Raw genomic sequence first — 17,674 nt, 5'->3', positions numbered from 1 at the left:
TTTACATCTCTCCCTTTTGTTGGTTCTATGAGAGTTTTATACCTGAGGCCTTTGAGGCTAGCCGTTGGGGCTGTAAATGCTCTCTGAAGTAACGTCCCTGGTCCAGTAATGAGGCTTTTAAGAGGCTTCTAACGGTCTGCTTGGTCGATTCAGTAACTGCTCAGGTCATTGATTGACTGCATTGAATGACCCCCTGCCTTCGTCAGTGATGATGCTCTCTTCGTTATTTCTGATGACCTCGTCATGGATGATACCTTCGTCACTGATGTTATCTTCGTCAGTGGGACGTAGAATCGTCACTCCTGTCAGATTACATCTTCAATCTCCTCTTTGCATTTATCACATGTTGCACACCATGTGACTTTCCTGCTGAATAGATTTCTTTTGGTGGGTAGTGACTCACAACAAGTTCTCCAAATGAAATGTTTAATTTTTTTTGGAACACCAAAGGACCAAATTCTTCTCCAACAAGAATTCTGTGCCGAGGGGTTTGATGGGCCTGAAGTGGTTGATTCACGACTACTTGAAAACATCTTATAAGCACTTTTCGTGGTGTATCTCCCTGATTTAGTTCCTGCCCAGATAAGGGTGTCAAGTACTCGGTTAATACTTAAAGGAATACCAAGTATGATTTTGGTTTCATGTGGGAGAAATTCTTGCACTATCCGTTCTTCAATCCATCTTGGTCCCTCTTCATCTATTAGAGCACATACCTTAGCATTATTAGGAAGGTTTTTTTAAGGCGAAATGATGTATTTTGTGGATAAAACAGGCAGCCACATGTCACCTCGGATCTGAACTTGTGAACCATCACCAATCTGCTAATATGCTCCCTTTTTAATGACATCCCTTGCCTTAAGAATGCTTTGCCACGTGTATGATCCCACTGTTTTGACCCCACAGTCAAGGACTGAACAGTTTGGGAAGAATCTTGCCTTGAAGACTTTGTAGAACATGGAGTTGGTGTTATGTACTAGGCGCCATACCTGTTTGCCTAGGAGTACAAGATTAAAATTCTCCAAATCTCTAAACCCCAACCCTCCATGGCTTTTTGGTTGACAAAGCTTTTTCCAAGCAATCCAATATATTTTCCTTGAATTTCCCGAATACCCCCACTAGAATTTTCGGACCAAAGATTCTATATCCTTACACAAACTTTTGGGCAATTTGAAGCACCCCATAGTGAAAGTCAGCATTGCTTGGATAACTGATTTGATTAGGATTTCACGACCCACTTGGGATAGGAGCTTTTCCTTCCATCCTTGTATTTTGTGCCAAACTCTTTCTCTAATGTAGTTGAAGCTTTCTTTTTTTCCTCTTCCCACAAACGATGGCAAACCCAAATATTTTTTATATTGAGTTGCCACTTCCACCCCCAACATGTCCTTGATTTTATTTTTGTGGTTCCCTTTCGTGTTTGAGCTAAAGAATAATTGGGTTTTTTCACAGTTTATTTTTTGGCCTAAAGCTTGCTCGTATTTTGTAAGAATGTCCATCACTGTTTGGTAATTTGCCTCAATTGCCCTACAAAAAAGCAAGCTGTTATCCGCGAAAAATAGGTGGGTGATTTTCGGCCCTTCTTTACAAAGGGATACTCCATGCAACTCTCCATTGTTTGCTGCCTGTTGTAATAAAGAATGAAGGCCTTCTACACATAAAAGAAATAAGTAAGGTGATAAAGGGTCTCCTTGACGGAGTCCCCTACTAGGTTGGATCAATCCATATGGCTCTCCATTGACCAAAATAGAAAAGGAAACCATACGAATACAACCTCCTACAAGTGTTCTCCATTTTTTTTGTCAAAACCCAACCTTTCCATGATTTTATCTAGAAAATTCCACTCAACTCTATCGCATGCTTTACTCATATCAAATTTTAAGGCCATGAACCCCATTTTACCTTTTCTTTTGTTTTTTAGATGGTGGAGATACTCTAAGGCAATTAGAATATTATCAGTTATGAGTCGGTCCGACATGAATGCACTTTGTGTTTCGGATACAAGTTTAGGAAGGATTTTTTTGAGGTGATTGGCTATGGTTTTGGAAATTATCTTGTACATTACATTGCAAAGACTAATGGGGTGGAATTCTTTTGGGATTGAAGGTAATTTTGTTTTGGGAATAAAGGCAGTGAAGGTGTGGTTTATATTTGGTGGCATGTTTCTGGAATTTAAAATCGATAGAATTGCATCAATAACATCCGAGCCAACAATATTCCAATAAGATTTATAGAAGAGTGGGGGCATATCGTCTGGTCCAAGGGCTGTTAATGGCTTCATTTGTTTGAGAGCTAGTTCCACTTCCATGGCCGTGAAAGGTTGAGAGAGCTTTGCATTCATTTCAGGTGTGACTTTCGGCTCAATTCCTCGGAGAATAGGATCAAGCCCAATAGTGTTGGAGGCCTAACACATGGTCTGGAAATAATCAACAAACACCTTTCCAATTTTGTGCTCATCCTCCAATGTTTCCCTATTGTCTAGAACTAGCTTGGAGATGTAATTCCTTCAGTTTCTTTGGTTTGCATGGCTGTGAAAATAGCTTGTGTTAAGATCACTTGCTTTCAACCATTCCACCTATGATCACTGTTGCCACAAGCATTCTTCCTTAACCATCAAATTATACACTTCGGCCTTCAGTGCTCTCACAAGATCATGGTTTTCCCCATTCATTGATTGGAGTTCGGCCTTCTCAAGCATCTTCCTCTTTTGTTGCAGCAAGCGTCGAATATTACCAAAGGAATTCTTGCTCCAGCTCTGAAGTGACTCAAGGCAAGCCTCAATTTTTTTCACAAATCTATTGGTTGGATTATCCAGTGATTGACTCTCCCATGACTATTTTATTACAATTTCGCATCCTTCATCCTTCATCCAAAGATTCCAAACCGCCTCAAATCTAAAGGGTCGTCTTTTCCTGTAAAATCAAGCATTTTCATCATCAGTACAAATCCACAGTGGACAATGATCTGAAAGTGAATTTAAGATGTGGTGGACTCGGGTTGATAGGAAAATTTGGATCCAGGAACTAGTGGCCACTCCTCTGTCTAACCTAATCCAAGTGATTATTTCGTCGAATTGGTTATTACACCAAGTATACGGTGCACCCACAAAACCCAAGTTCTGAAAACCGCAATAGTCAAGTGCCTCTCTGAAATCCTTAATTTGTCGCTCCCGTTGTAATGCACCACCCATTTTTTCTTCAACTTTGACAATCTCGTTAAAATCACCCATGCACAACCAAGGTAGATTCAGTTTTAGACTTAAGTGTTTTAGCAGCGCCCAAGAGTGTTCTCGGTTGGCAATAACAGGATTTCTGTAGAAGCCTTTAATCTGCCAGGCGTCATCCATTCCTAGGTTAACCACTACATCTATGTGTGAAGGCGATGAGTTAAGTATGCTGATGTTGATCTCGTTCTTCCAAAACAATGCTAACCCGCCCCCTGTATTGTGTCGAGGAACAATGTGGGCATTGTCTAGTTGGAGCTTAGACTTAAGTTTCTTGACATAATCATCCTTTGCTTTAGTTTCCATGAGAAAGACAATGGAGGGAGAGTGTTTCCTCACCAATTTGGTGAGTTCTTGAACTGTGCGTGGTCGTCCCAAACCACGGCAGTTCCAACCAATGCAATTCATGGTGATCGGCGAGGCTGCCTAGCAGCCTCCATCGTTTGACAAGCTTCAGGGGAATCTTCATAAGGCACGGACTGTCTCTTTTTTGGTCTGCACTCCTCTTCTAGAATTGGCACTCTCTTGTGCTTTGTTTCTATCATTTGCACATCACTAGGGTATTTTGTTTTATCACGTGGAATTCGTACCCAGGTATGTGGTTTGGCTAAAGTTGGATTTTAAGGGATTTCGGTCTTTGTATTGGGCCTAGCAGTGGTGGTCAGCCCAAGAGGAGTTGGAGTTATTTGGGCTTGCGTTGTGGGCTGGAAAGCCAGCTTGCACTTAGTGTCATAGGAATCTTGCTTTAAAATCCACGTTCGCGCCATTATTTGGTAATTTAATGCTAGATTTTGTAACGTGCACCTCTTTTGGAATTTCAATGTGACCGTTAGGGGCCTTCAATTTTCGGTTTCCCTGACAATCGTCCTCCGAATTATGAGTATTAATTGTCTCAAAAAATGAATCAGAACTAGTTGTTTCGGGGGTGGCTGTTGGAGGTTGGTGGTGGTTGTTGGACGGGGTTTCTACTAGGTGGGTTGATGTGGCTGTTTGGTCGGGTTGTTTTGTTGGGGTTTGGAATGGTGTTTTGGTTGGTTTAGGGTATCTCAGTCTAGATCCAGGGACTGAGATGGATGTTTTTTTTTCTGGTTTGGAGATCAACCTCTACCCTCATCCAATCACCGTAGTGCTGATTTGATTTTTTTCAAAGAGCCCTCACTCCGTAGCCATCATTCACAATCTCTATCATCGTGAGAGACCAATCCACACCAATAACAAAAATTTGGGAGACGCTCGTACTTTAATACGGCGCAGTCAATGACTGAGCCTTCAAACCAAATTTTTCGAACTCTGTTTAGAGGTTTTGTAATATCAATTCGAACTCGGACCCTTAGATAGTTTCCTTTTCCCCCATCATTTTTGGAGTCTGTCATAAGGAGAGTGGTGCCCAACGAACTTCCTATTTCATCTTGGGTTTCTGGGTTGAGGCAGTGTATTGGGAGGTTATGAATTTGGATCCAAAAGGAAGTGAATTGAAAGGCTAATGTTGATATGGGGACGTTTGCTACCACCTTCTCCAAAATAACCAAGTGCTTGTCGTATGTCCACGACTCATGCTCAATTACCCTGTCTAAGTCACACTCATCTTCGAAATGGAAGAACAAAATGTTTTGGCCCATCTCCTTGATCTGAAAGTCCTTCTCTAATCTCCACAGTGGTCGAAAAGTGCGCGCAACTGATTCCACATTCACGATTCGCTTCGTCAAGAACTTTGCTGCGAGGATGAAGTTCGCAGGTGCATCCTTCTTTGTGCATTCAATCCCATTTTCTTCATCGTCAAGGAGGGAGAATTTTTCCCATAATCCCTCAAGGGATTCCATTGTGAGTGTGTTGTAGAGTTTGTGAGAGAGAGGCAGGTTGTGTTTGAAGAAAACTGTTTTAGAGACCCTACCAGTCATTGGGAACTAAAGGGAAACTAGGGAACCTGTACTGATATAGGGATAGAAAAGCTCCACTGGGTTGTAGGACTAGAGAGAAAATCCTAGGACCACAGAGAGCGACCCTATTAAGACTTTAACTAAAAGTTGCTCAACTCTAAAAAAAATTGGTCAAATGCAATAAAAACTCAACATTAATAAAACATAGAGGCTAAATATTTGTGGGTTTAATTAGTTTATGGATAATAAAGTCCCTTTTCAATCACCCTTTTCACCAAAAAAATTAATTGATGCCTTTGATCTGATGATAAAAAAAACATTTACTAGAAATTAATGTCATAGATTGAAACTTGTAAACTCTTTAAAAAAATGAAAAAAAAATCATCAAAGTAATAAATTTTAAATTATGGGATTTAGAATGAATTTTCCCCCTAAAAGAAAGGGTCTAGAATGAATTCTTTTCCCCAAAAAAAAAAGCACAACTCTTATCTCTTCAGTCAATAATCAAGAGTCAAGACCCAAATTATTTCCTCCACTCCTCTCCACAGACACTTCACAAGAGCACAAGCTTCACCCCTCTTGCCTTCGTTGGTTCTTTCTCGCTTTGAAATCGAGGGCGATGTCAGACAGCAAGAAGTCAATTCGATGGGGATATTTACCTGATGAGATTCTTTCCCATATTTTCACTTTCCTACCTATCAAATCCATTATCATCTGTACCTCTGTCTCAAAAACCTGGAAATCCCTAATCCAAAACCCAACTTTCATTTCCACCCATCTCCACCACTCCCTCAACAAAAACAAAAACAAAAACAACCTCCTCCTCTTATGGCTCTCACGGAATGACAAGCAAGTCTACACGTTGCATAGAGAAGACGATCTTGATTTCACTGAATACACCAGTTTTGATTCCCCTTTCCATGGTCCACACCTTCAGCCCCCCTATCACAAGCGTCTTTTGGGTTTGGATTTGATAGTCCATATTTGGTAGTCCTTTGGACTTTGTAAATTCTCGACCCAAGGTCGAGGTTTACTCACTCTTCGCTGGTGAATGGAGAATGCTTAGTGCTTCTGCTTCTCTGCCTCTTATATGCGCTATAAGTAGTCTCGGGCCGCTGGCATTTGCCAATGGGGCACTGCAATGGAAAATTCCATGCTGGGTTTCAAAGAATGGTAGGGAGTGGTCAGATCAATATATGGGTGATGAAAGAGTATGGTGTTGCATCATCGTGGACAAAATTTTCACATCAATGTCCAATTCTGGGAACGCTCCAACCATGCCCAGTTGGCTTTAGGAGGAATGGTGAGGTTGTATTGGAGAATGACAGAAATGATGAGGTTGTATTGGAAGATCATAGAATTGGTGAGGTTGTATTGCTAAATGATAGAAGAGGGCTCATCTCGTCGAATCCAGATAGCCAAAATGTTAAGAATCTTGAAATTGACGGATCTCATAAGACTTTTTTTTGGTTCTTATGTCGAGAGTTTACTTTTTTTTTTTGGTTCTTTTTATGGTTTTTCATTTTGTTCTTTATATGTACTTGACATTGATCATACTGCGTATCGATTACCTTAACGGCTTTATCTTCAGGATAAATAGCTTATCAAGGTTGTGGTCATTCTCTATTATATTGAGTTGATAGTTTAGTGCATGGCATGTATTCTTAAAATTGTTTGTCCTCATTTCAAAATTTCCTTAATATAATCATCTATTACTTATAAAATAATGCACTTATAGTTCTTAAATTCTTGCAGGACCTCATGCAATCATGGTTGGTGATGATCTCTAAATGAGTAACAAACACAAATTCTGCAAAAGAAAAGATTCAACAAAACTCTTTGATAGTGTATAGTTTCTTAGTACTGAATTAGCTTCTTATGTCAAAATGGCATGTAATTCTTTTATGCTAAACTCCTTTTGTGGCTACACCATTGTTATATTAGTATTTTTTGATAATTTGCAGTTTGGTTTCAGTGTATTTACAGAAATGATTAAGCATTTAATTTTGTCTGCCATATATGCATGCATTGTGATGAAGATGCTTGCCAATGCAGCGTGTGTAAACAAGGATATACTGCTTAGTTGTGTTAATGTCTTTTTGAGAAATGGACTCAATTAACCAGTGAAACTGTTTTTGGGATTATGGGTTGGTACCTTTAATAACTTGTTCTTCTCCATTTCCTCCCCCCCCCCCCCCGTGAAATTTCCAGTTGTTTCCTTTTGGAATTTCTGGGCCTTTGCTTTGGTTTGGTTGGTCTATATTGCTTGGCAAGAAGATATTGGACATCTCACAATGATGCTGTTTACTCTCCATGGACTATTCTATGTAATTGCATGGGGAAACCTCCTACAAGAAGTGAGTGCAAATGGTGTAATTCTTTTTTTGTGTGTTGCTATATATATATATATATATATATATACACGTGTTTTTCTCTTGTGTCTATATTTGTGTGCTTGTTTGTTTTCCAGAAGAAGCATACATTTCTGATCACTGAATTTGAACTACCCCTTGCTTGAGTGGCAATATATTCATATATTATTTATAGCATATACAAAAAAAAAAAAAAAAAAAAAAAAAAGGGACAGAAGCAAATAGGAATGACAATACTAGATAATTATTTAATAAAGCAAAGAGTTTCAAGACTTACAAGCAGTAACAACTATTAATTTTATTAATTTGATTTGACCCCCATTGAATTTGATACTTAATTCCATTTCCTTCTACTTGGGCTCTTCCATCCACAACTCTTTGATTAAAACATTTTATTTATTATTCATATGCACAAATTACCTTGGATTGTCAGTTTCCAGTGCAAGACTAGTAAAATACAGACTAAGTTTACAGAAATGAAGAGATAGCTATATGATCACTATTAAGATTGGTTTTAGTTTCATAGATTGGCCTTGGGCCTTCATGTTACTCTTGTTGGACTACGTAGCTTGATCAAACGCTTGATGAGAGAAAGACTAGCTAGGATTGGAAAGATGAGTTAGCTGGGATTGAGGTGGGAGTTCCACTTTAAAATGGACTTAAATCTTGAGAAGTTCTGCTTGAGGTCTGAGATTGTACACTGTGTTGGGTTTTTTTTGGGGGGGTGGGGGGTGTGAAGTATAGCTATTCAACTGGGGGACAAAAGGTTTTTTTAGGGGAACTAAAAGCAGGCTTACAAAATATGGTTATGTGGTGGCAGTCTTTATTTATTATACAAATAACAAGATGATTGTTCAAAGACACAAGAACAACACTATTAACTATTCCAAAATGGGATTTTGTGATTATATTTCCTTAAAGACGTTATACACAATAGAATTTATGATTTAAATTAACTTTGGCAAACGGTTTATGGAATAAGAATGTGACGACTCAGGTAAAAGAACGTCAATAACTCTTGATCATTGGGTAGATCGTATTGATATTCTTGCTTAGACATCAGCTAAGGCTGTCTGGTGAATTTTGCTGAGTTACATTATAGTTGACTAAACTTGTTTTGGTTTGTATATACTCTTTCTTGATTGTTGGATAGATCATACTGATATTATTTTTTAGACTGATGCTAAAGGCTGTCTGGGGAACTTTGCTACATTATGGTATGGTAGACTAAACTTTTTTTTTTTGATTTGTATATACCCTTTCTTGATCATTGCTTAAAATCATCTTCTTACTCCTTTTTTATTTTTAATCTATCATCTTCTTGATTTGATGATATGTTCATAGATAATGATTATGAGAAACACAGACTTGGAATAGCATGGTGCTAATGTACGTGTCATTGACCAGACTTGTTGGTGACCAATGGCTCCCTTCCATGTTATCTTATTCATGTGACAAAACATTTGTGATGCTAACTAGTTCATGGTAACTGAAAAATTATGTGCAAAACATGGGAATAGTAGTGAGTCCCTTCAGTCTTGGCTTCTTGTCATAATCTTTTAGCTTGTGTAGTGCTTGGTGTTTCTGTATGCGTGTGCCGATCAGAGTGCTTCCTTGGTTTTGGAAGAACCCAAGCTGATATATAATTAGATGTATGGTTACATGCTCACATTATTGCAACAGTGTTTAATTATATGTATCTCACTGTAATTAATTTGTTGCTTATCACATAGAGTTGGAGCCATTTTTGAATTGGTAGAACTAGGCTTGCTAATTTCACCACTCCCACAACAAAAACCTCCTCCTCTTCAGCCTCTACTCACAGACTCACAAAGAGTCCTACGCATTGCATAACGAAAATGACCCCGATTCACCCAACATTCCAGGTTTGATTACCCTTTCCATGTTCCATTCCTTAAGTCACCTTGCGAAATAATACAGTGTGGTCAGTTCTTGTAACGGCCTTCTCTGCCTTTCCAATGATAAACTATCTTACACTAACAGATTATGTCTTTGGAACCCTTGTGTTAGAAAGTTAGTTGAACTTCCTCTTCCCAATGTCACCTACGCCACACACGGTAGCTTTGACGTGACTATTGGGTTTGGATTTGATCCCAAAACTAATGACTATAAAGTGGTGTGAGTTGTGACCTTACAGATAGTCTTGACCTTGAACATTCTCGACCTGAGGTTGAGATTTACTCACTCTCCACTAGTGAATGGAGAATGCTTAGTGCTAGTTTGGTTTCCACATGTGCTTTGAGTCGTCAAGCCACAAGCACTTGTTAATGGGGCTCTGCATTGGGTTGCTTTTAGGAGGGCTGATGATAACAACCTTCAACATTTATTTAGTTTGACAATTCTTCTTTTATGCAAGCATTCAAGAGGTTTTGCCTCCATTGTAGCTCACTGATGAATATATTACCTTATTTGGAGGGAAAATTATTGAAGTTCATAGGTAATAAGCATCTTTTTAGCCTTTTATTTTTCTGTAATTGAAAAATTCTTATTACAATGTCCTTTGTCTGCGTGTATTTGTCTTCAAGTTACAACATTCAGCTACTAATGTTTTTTTTGTAAATATGTATAAGCATAAACTTAGTTCGACCATTATTATTTTATGCAAGCATTCTAGAGGTTTTGCCTCCATTGTATCTCACTGATTATATTTCCTTAATTAGAAAAAAAATTATTGAAGTTCATAAATAGTAAGCATCTCTTTAGCCTTTTATTTTTCTGTAATTGAAAACATGCTGATGAACAAAGCATTTGTGAGTTTATAAGATTTAAGAGTGATTTATTTTGTAGCAATGAGATCTTTGATAAAATTCTATTGTTACTTGGGAAGAAATTGTGGTTCAATTTGTGGTGTTTGCTTCTTCTTTTTTTTTTCTTTTTTTTCCTTCTTATGAAGGATGTCACATTTCTAGTACTTTCCCTTGGTTAGGTTGTTTCTTTACTGTATAACTTTCCCCGGTTCAAAGGTGGCAATAGATTGTAGGCATGGCAAGCATTCTTGCCTATATTTTATCTCAATGATGAATATATTACCTTAATTGGAAGGGAAAATTATTGAAGTTCATAAGTATTCAGCATTTGTTAGTCTTTTATTTTCTGTAATTGAAATCATGCTAATGAAGAAAGCAATATTTTTTTTTGATAGGTAATAAGAATATTATTAATCAAACTTTAACACTAACGAAAGAAAATACAAGGTGTTCATGATGGTGAACACAAGGAAATGCAACAAACAAACAAACAACAAGAAAAACTTAAAGTGCCCAACTAAGAGAAGAAATAAATTCCAAGATAGTAGAGCAATCCGAGAAGCCCCAACACTTAGACCAATCAAACAAGGTCTTCTAGCATAGAGCTTGTAATTGAATCAAAGATTTCTCAGTATCCTCAAAAGAGCGCCGATTTCTATGAAGAAAGCAATATTAGGTTCGTAAGAGTGATTTCAGTTTGTAGCAATGAGATCTGTGATATCATCTTATTATGTAATTGTTGGCATGGGAATATGCTTAGATCATTTGCCTTGGTCCCCCATTCCTCTTAGTACACATGTTCATGTGGTAACGGCTTGGAGTAATTTTAATATGTACATTCCAAAAAATCCCAAATACGATTACTACCCTAATTGGTGTTATTTTATCTACTTGTGGTATTACATCACAAATACGATTGCACTTACAGGTCTTTATGTCTTGCACGACTTAATGCAATCATGATTTGTGATGAGTTGTAGAAACATAATTTCACTTACCAAAACAAAAGATACAACAAAGCTATTGGAGGTGTTTTGTCTTAGTATGGAATTAATTTATTTGTGAAAATGAATTGTAGCTGTTTATGTTAAGACTCTTTTTATGGTTACACTATTCTTCTATTATTATTTCTGAATGATTTGCAATTTGGTTTTAGTGTGTTTGTAGAAATCATTAAGCGTAATTTTGACTGTCATGCTTGGATTGTGATGCCGATGTTCACCCACACTATGCAATTTGGTTTCAGTATTGCCCAACTGTATTAAATTTCTAGTATTGAAAGTAAGGTTTATTTCCCAAACCTTTGTTCAAATTGGTATTTGCTCTTGGGTTTATTTATCATGAAACGGGTAGTATTTTCCAAGGATTGTTCGGTTTGATTGGCTAAAAGCAATTAATGATAGACTATCAATGATGCGCCCCCACCATTTGAATAGGTGTGTTGAAAAACTGCTAAATTAGTGGTAAACTAAATTGTTATTGACTCTAATTTGAAGTTTACAGAAATTTCATCTTAAAAAAAAAAAAAAAAAAAAAAAAAAAAAAAAAAAAAAAAGACAGAAATTACTACATTTGAAAGCCAAACACCCCCCCCCCCAAAAAAAAAAAACTAAAAATTTTTCAAATTCCAAAAACAACAACGTAAAAAGAGGCTGGCACCTGGCTGATACAAGAAAAATCTATCATTAAAAAAAAAAACGGAAATAACAAAATTTATGCATTAAAATTCTATCACTAAAATTGTGGAACTTCTTCAAGCAACATGGGTCTTCATTTTTTTGTGCGGGAGAGTGTTATCAATCCGGGTTCCTAATAAAATAAAGAATCTTATTTACAGATTCGTGTGAGCTCATTTGAGTCTTTGTCAAAGGCACTATCCTTAATTTTCTTATGCTCACTCGTCTATTCTTGTTTTATGGCATGGAATTTGTTTCCTGGATAAGTCCCAACAGTGCAGGGTGAGGCATTTCATAGGCATGGTGAATTTAGCTTTGAATCGGCTAGATTTTCTGGAAATTGAAATTTTTTGTTACTGTGGTGTAAATGCTAATGACGTTTTGAAATGAAAGTCGTGTCAATGGGACAAACCCGGTTTCATCACAAATTTTTCATCAGGATGCTTCTTATACCATGGAATATAAGGATATGCATCTAATGTTGAAACAGTATTGTTCAGTGGAAGATGTTTTCAAAGTTAATTTGGTTGCTGCTTATAAAAACTGTTCCTATATCGGTTTAGGCATCTTGCTGCGGGACTATGAAGTGATTGTGGCGGTAGCAAAATGCATGAGACTCCAGGGGTGCATCCATTCTTTGTGATTATGGAGCTTGGCTTCTTGCTGTGTTCAAGCTCTCCAATTTTGTCAATTTCCCCAACTCATATTGCACATGAGCTTCTTAGACCATTACTCCATCATATCAAATGGTGTAAATTTTATAGGTACTGCCAATTTTACATACAATCACTTTTTGAGCCACCACTTAGTAATTAAACGAATTGTTGATAGCACATCCCCATAAATCAATAAATATGACATGATAACCGAAAAGGAATTTTTTTTTTTTTTTTTTTTTTTTTGAAGAGGTGAGAAGAAAACGAAGTCATAAATGACAATTGAGGACAGAAAAATTATTGTGTAGTCCCGGAATACAAGGTCAGCTTGCTGACCTTGTACTCCCAGCCAATAGGAGTGCCCTGTTAAAAATTTCCAAACGTTAACAAACGTTAACAAATAACAAGAGCTGGCAGTTCTGCTGAGGTAAGCAAGTTTTAATGTGCTGGCATGCTCCTACGTTAACAGACGTTAACAAATAACAAGAGCTGGCAGTTCTGCTGAGGTAAGCAAGTTTTAATGTGCTGGCATGCTCCTATTGGCTAGCTCGTATCTTAATTTATTAATAAGAAAAATCATCAAGTAATAGACACCATAAATTTAAATTCTACTATATGTCTATATCTATATAAATAAAAAATAAAAATTTTATGCTCCGCTTGAAAAAAAGAAAAGGAATTACATGTTATAAAATAAATAAAAATACAATCTCTCAAATAAATAAATTCAAATAATTTCTATCAACTTTCTTTTACTTTCTAGCATCAAGTAATTATTATCCATGTGGTGGTGTGCATCATTCACGGAATGATTGTTGGACAACGGAGTCTATCTATCAATGTGTTGGATACTCTAAAGTAGGGGTGTTCACCAAACCGCAAAAACCGCACTAACCGCAAAAACCGCACCAATACCGCTCGTAAAATGGCATAACCGCATCGCACCGCAAGTAATAGTGCACCGCACTGCACCACACCGCATAGTGCAGTGTGGTTTGCAGTTTTATAATAAGAAAACCGCACAAACCGCACCGCACGCACCCTCTCTATATATTAATATATTTATTTATTTTTAATAATAAATATATTATTAATAGTTTATAATCCTAGTTTTCAAAAAAAAAAAAAAAGTTTAATAACCCTAGCAAGTGTTGACTAGAAAAGCCAACCCAAAATAAAGAAAAACTGGCTCAATAATTTAAAACTTGGCCCAAAAAAAGGGAAAAAATAGTTTTGGGCTGAGTAGGAAAAGCCCAAAATTTGAAAAATATACTGATTTCAAACCGCATCTTATACATAGTATCGCACATATGACCGCAAAAATAAGGTGCAGTGTGGTTATGGTTTTGGCTAAACTCTAAACCACACCACACCGCACATGTGACCGCAAAAACAAGGTGCGGTGCAGTTATGATTTTAGCTAAACCGCACCGCAAAGTGCGGTGCTAAAAATGGCCAAAAACCGCATCGCACCGCACCACGAACACCCCTACTCTAAAGTCTAATCCAACAACTCAAGGTCTGATAGGCAAACGTGATTTTTGGGACAAAAATTGCTTTTCCAAAAAAAAAAAAAAAGAGCGCTAACGACTACGTATATTTATTTTATTTTTGAGAATAAAAACGATAACGACTTTGATTGACTTGGAAGCATATAAGTATTCATCCCATCCCAATGCCAGTGACTCAATCTTAACATCAGATATATATATTTTCAATCTTTCAAATAGGGTGTTTAAGTTGTAAGTATCAAGTTTTGTGTCTACTCTCCTTGCTCTTGCATTCAATTCCATTGTCTTTTTCTTCTTCCTTGTCTTCAATCTCACCTTGCTCTGCTTTACTCCATTTTAATCATTCTCTTTCTCTTCATTCATCCGCTTCTCCTTCTTATTATACATCTAGAATTTAACTGTGTGATATTTCATATCCAAAGAGAGCCTCTTGGAAGGATGATAAGGACTTCTGTACTTGGGATGGCGTCATGTGTGACAAAACCACACACCATGTTATTGGCCTTGACCTCAGTTGCAGTTGGCTCAATGGCTCCATTTGTTCCAGCAGTACCCTCTTTCTTTCTTCCCCATCTCAGGGCCTTGAATCTCGCTGGGAATTACTTCAATTTCTCCATAATTTCGTTTGAGTTTGGCAACTTTAGGACTTTGACTCATCTTAACCTTTCTTATTCCATGTTTTCTGGCAAAATGCCATATGAAATCTCTCATTTGTCTTTGCTAGTTTTAGTTGATCTTTCTTACAACTTTGGGCTATTAATTGAAACACCAATATGGAATAACCTTACTCAGTTAAGGTAACTTCTTCTGGATGACACGAATATGTCCTCAATTAGACCTAATTCTTTGATGAATCTATCATCCTCTTTCACAACTCTTAGTCTCAATGACTATTACTTGCAGGGAAAACTCGAAAATAACATCCTCTGCCTTCCCAGTATACAAACCCTTGATCTAGGGTTTAATTCTAATCTTGATTTGGGTTCTCTTCCAAGGTGTAATTGGAGCAGTAATTCCTTGAAGTTCTTAGCACTCTCATCAATAAGCTTTTCAGGAGAATTACCTGAATCTATCAGCAACTTGAAGTATTTGAAGCATTTGGATCTCTCTAAGACAAGGTTTTCAGGAGAATTTCCTGATTCTATGAGCAATCTGAAGTCCTTGAAGCATTTAGATCTCTCCTATTGCAATTTTACAGGGTCAATTCCAACATCACTTGGTAACCTCCCACAAATTACTTATTTGGATCTACATGCAAACAAGTTTACTGCTTCAATACCAACATCACTTGGGAAGCTTACAAAACTTACTTATTTGGATCTGTCATATAATAGTTTTAGCGGCGAGATTCAATTGCTACTTTTAAATTTTAGTTGTTTTTGGCATACGCATTAACTAACAATTTTTTTAAATATTGGGGAATATTTCAACAGGTTTGCTACCGTTGTCACTATTGAACTTACCCAATCTCTCAACTTTATACCTTGGCTATAATCAACTTGTTGGTCCCCTTCCTAATCACGTAAGTGGGCTTATGAATCTAATTATTTTCTCTTTAAATTCAAATTTCCTAAATGAAACACTGCCATCTTGGTTGTTCAATTTGCCATCTTTGGTGAGGTTAAATCTTGATAGTAATCAATTCATTGGTGAGATTGGTGAATTCAAATCCAATTCATTGAGCATCTTGATTTGGGTTATAACAAGCTACAGGGTTCTATACCTAGGTCAATATCTACATTTGTTGACCTTACTTATCTATCTCGCTCATCAAATAACTTAAGTATTATGTTGGAGTTACAAATGTTTTCAAAGCTCAAAAATCTCTGGTATCTTGATTTATCAAATAACTTAGTTAGCATCAACAATAATGTCACTTATACCTTGCCCAAACTTGAGAGGTTGAACTTGTCTTCTTGCAACATTAGTGAATTCCCAATTTCCTTAAGAACAGCAACAAACTTATTGTTCTTAGGCCTTTCCAAGAATAGAATTTATGGTCATATCCAAGATGGTTGGGCGATATGGGGATGGATTCATTATATTTTCTTGATCTTAGTGACAACTTGCTTCAAGGACCATTTCCCAATCAAAGTTTTCTTAGTATGCGATATTTGTTTGTCTCCAATAACAAATTAACTGGAGAAATCCCTTCTTTAATTTGCAATTCAAATCATCTTGAAGTTCTAGACTTGTCTCATAACAACTTAAGTGGCATGATTCCTAAGTGTTTGGTACACTCTAATGTCCTCTCAGTGTTGGATTTGCGAATCAATAGCCTTCATAGTATCCCTACAACATTTTCCAAAGGAAATCATTTTAGGAATATTAACCTTAATGGCAATCAATTGGATGCGCCATTGCCAAGATCTTTGGCAAATTGTAGGAACTTAGAAGTTCTAGATCTTGGAAGTAACAAGATAAACAGAACCTTCCCATATTGGTTGGAAGGTCTTTTATATTTGCAGGTTCTTGTCATAAGATCAAACAAATTTCAAGGTCGTATAGGCAATCCTAAGACCAAATTTCCTTTCCCAAATTTGCGAATCCTAGACATCTCTAACAATGAGTTTGATGGTCCTTTGCCAAGAAAATATTTCAAATATTTGAAAGCCATGACAAATGTGAATGAAGGAAAAGTGGCATTGAAATATATGGGAGAAACGTATTATCAAGATTCTTTGAATGTGATGATGAAAGAGTTGTATATTGAGTTGGTGAGAATCCAAACTGCCTTCACGACCATTGATTTTTCAAACAATAGTTTCAGAGGAGAGATGCCAAAGATAATTGGGAGGCAAAAATCACTCAAGGGGCTCAACTTTTCTCACAACAACCTTACAGGTTTTATTCCATTATCATTTGGAAATTTGCACAATCTTGAATGGTTAGACTTCTCTTTCAACAAGCTTACCGGGGAGATTCCTAGGCAATTAGCAGATCTACCATGGCTTGAAGTTTTAAAGCTGTCGCATAACCAACTTACAGGATTCATACCTTCAGGAAAGCAATTCAATACATTTGATAATGATTCGTACATTGGAAACCTAGGATTATGTGGATTTTCGTTGTCAAGAATGTGCAATAGCCATGAGGCAAAAAAACCACAACCATTGACCTCACAAAAAGAAGACAATTTAGAGCCTGAAAATGGGTTTGGTTGGCAAGCTGTATCGATGAGTTATGGATGTGGAGTGCTATTTGGAACTTTGATGGGATATCTTATATTTAAAATCGGAAAACCAAAGTGGATTGTGAGGACGGTCAAGTTAGAGCAACATATCATGCTTAGAAGGCTGAAGAAGAATGCCCAAAGACATGGTGGAAAAAAATAACTAGTCAAAACAATTTGTGGGTGGTTTTGCTAGAATTTTTCAAGAACTTTTATAGTCTCCATAGACAAAGGACACCATTCTTTTCCAAGGTATACCTCCCTCTTTAGTTACATCTTTCAGTGCCTTTGTCACTTTCTTCCCTCTTTTTCTCTAAATTCAAAGGAAAATCAAACGCTGGGCTTTGTAATTATTATGTTAAACTCCTTTTGTGGCTATACCATTGTTATATTAGCATTTTTCAATGATTTGCAGTTTAGTT

General features: G+C 37.0%; 1 protein-coding gene across 1 annotated transcript; it reads left to right on the top strand.

Moving 5' to 3' along the window:
• Window positions 1-16,104: 16,104 nt before the first annotated feature.
• On the top strand, window positions 16,105-17,443 carry LOC115980399 (receptor-like protein 33). Its single transcript, XM_031102646.1, has one exon. It carries the CDS (start codon window positions 16,105-16,107, stop codon window positions 17,413-17,415), a length of 1,311 nt encoding a protein of 436 aa, XP_030958506.1. The 3' UTR covers window positions 17,416-17,443.
• The last annotated feature ends 231 nt before the right edge of the window (window positions 17,444-17,674 follow it).

Source organism: Quercus lobata, chromosome 3 (assembly GCF_001633185.2).
Source record: "Quercus lobata isolate SW786 chromosome 3, ValleyOak3.0 Primary Assembly, whole genome shotgun sequence".
Lineage (NCBI taxonomy): Eukaryota > Viridiplantae > Streptophyta > Magnoliopsida > Fagales > Fagaceae > Quercus > Quercus lobata.
The sequence above is the reverse complement of the archived record's forward strand: the minus strand, read 5'-3'. Positions and strand labels throughout refer to the sequence as shown.

What these genes read in the sequence shown, in the direction of transcription:
- LOC115980399 (XM_031102646.1), top strand. Translation starts at nt 16,105, where the DNA reads ATGGGGATGGATTCATTATATTTTCTTGATCTTAGTGACAACTTGCTT.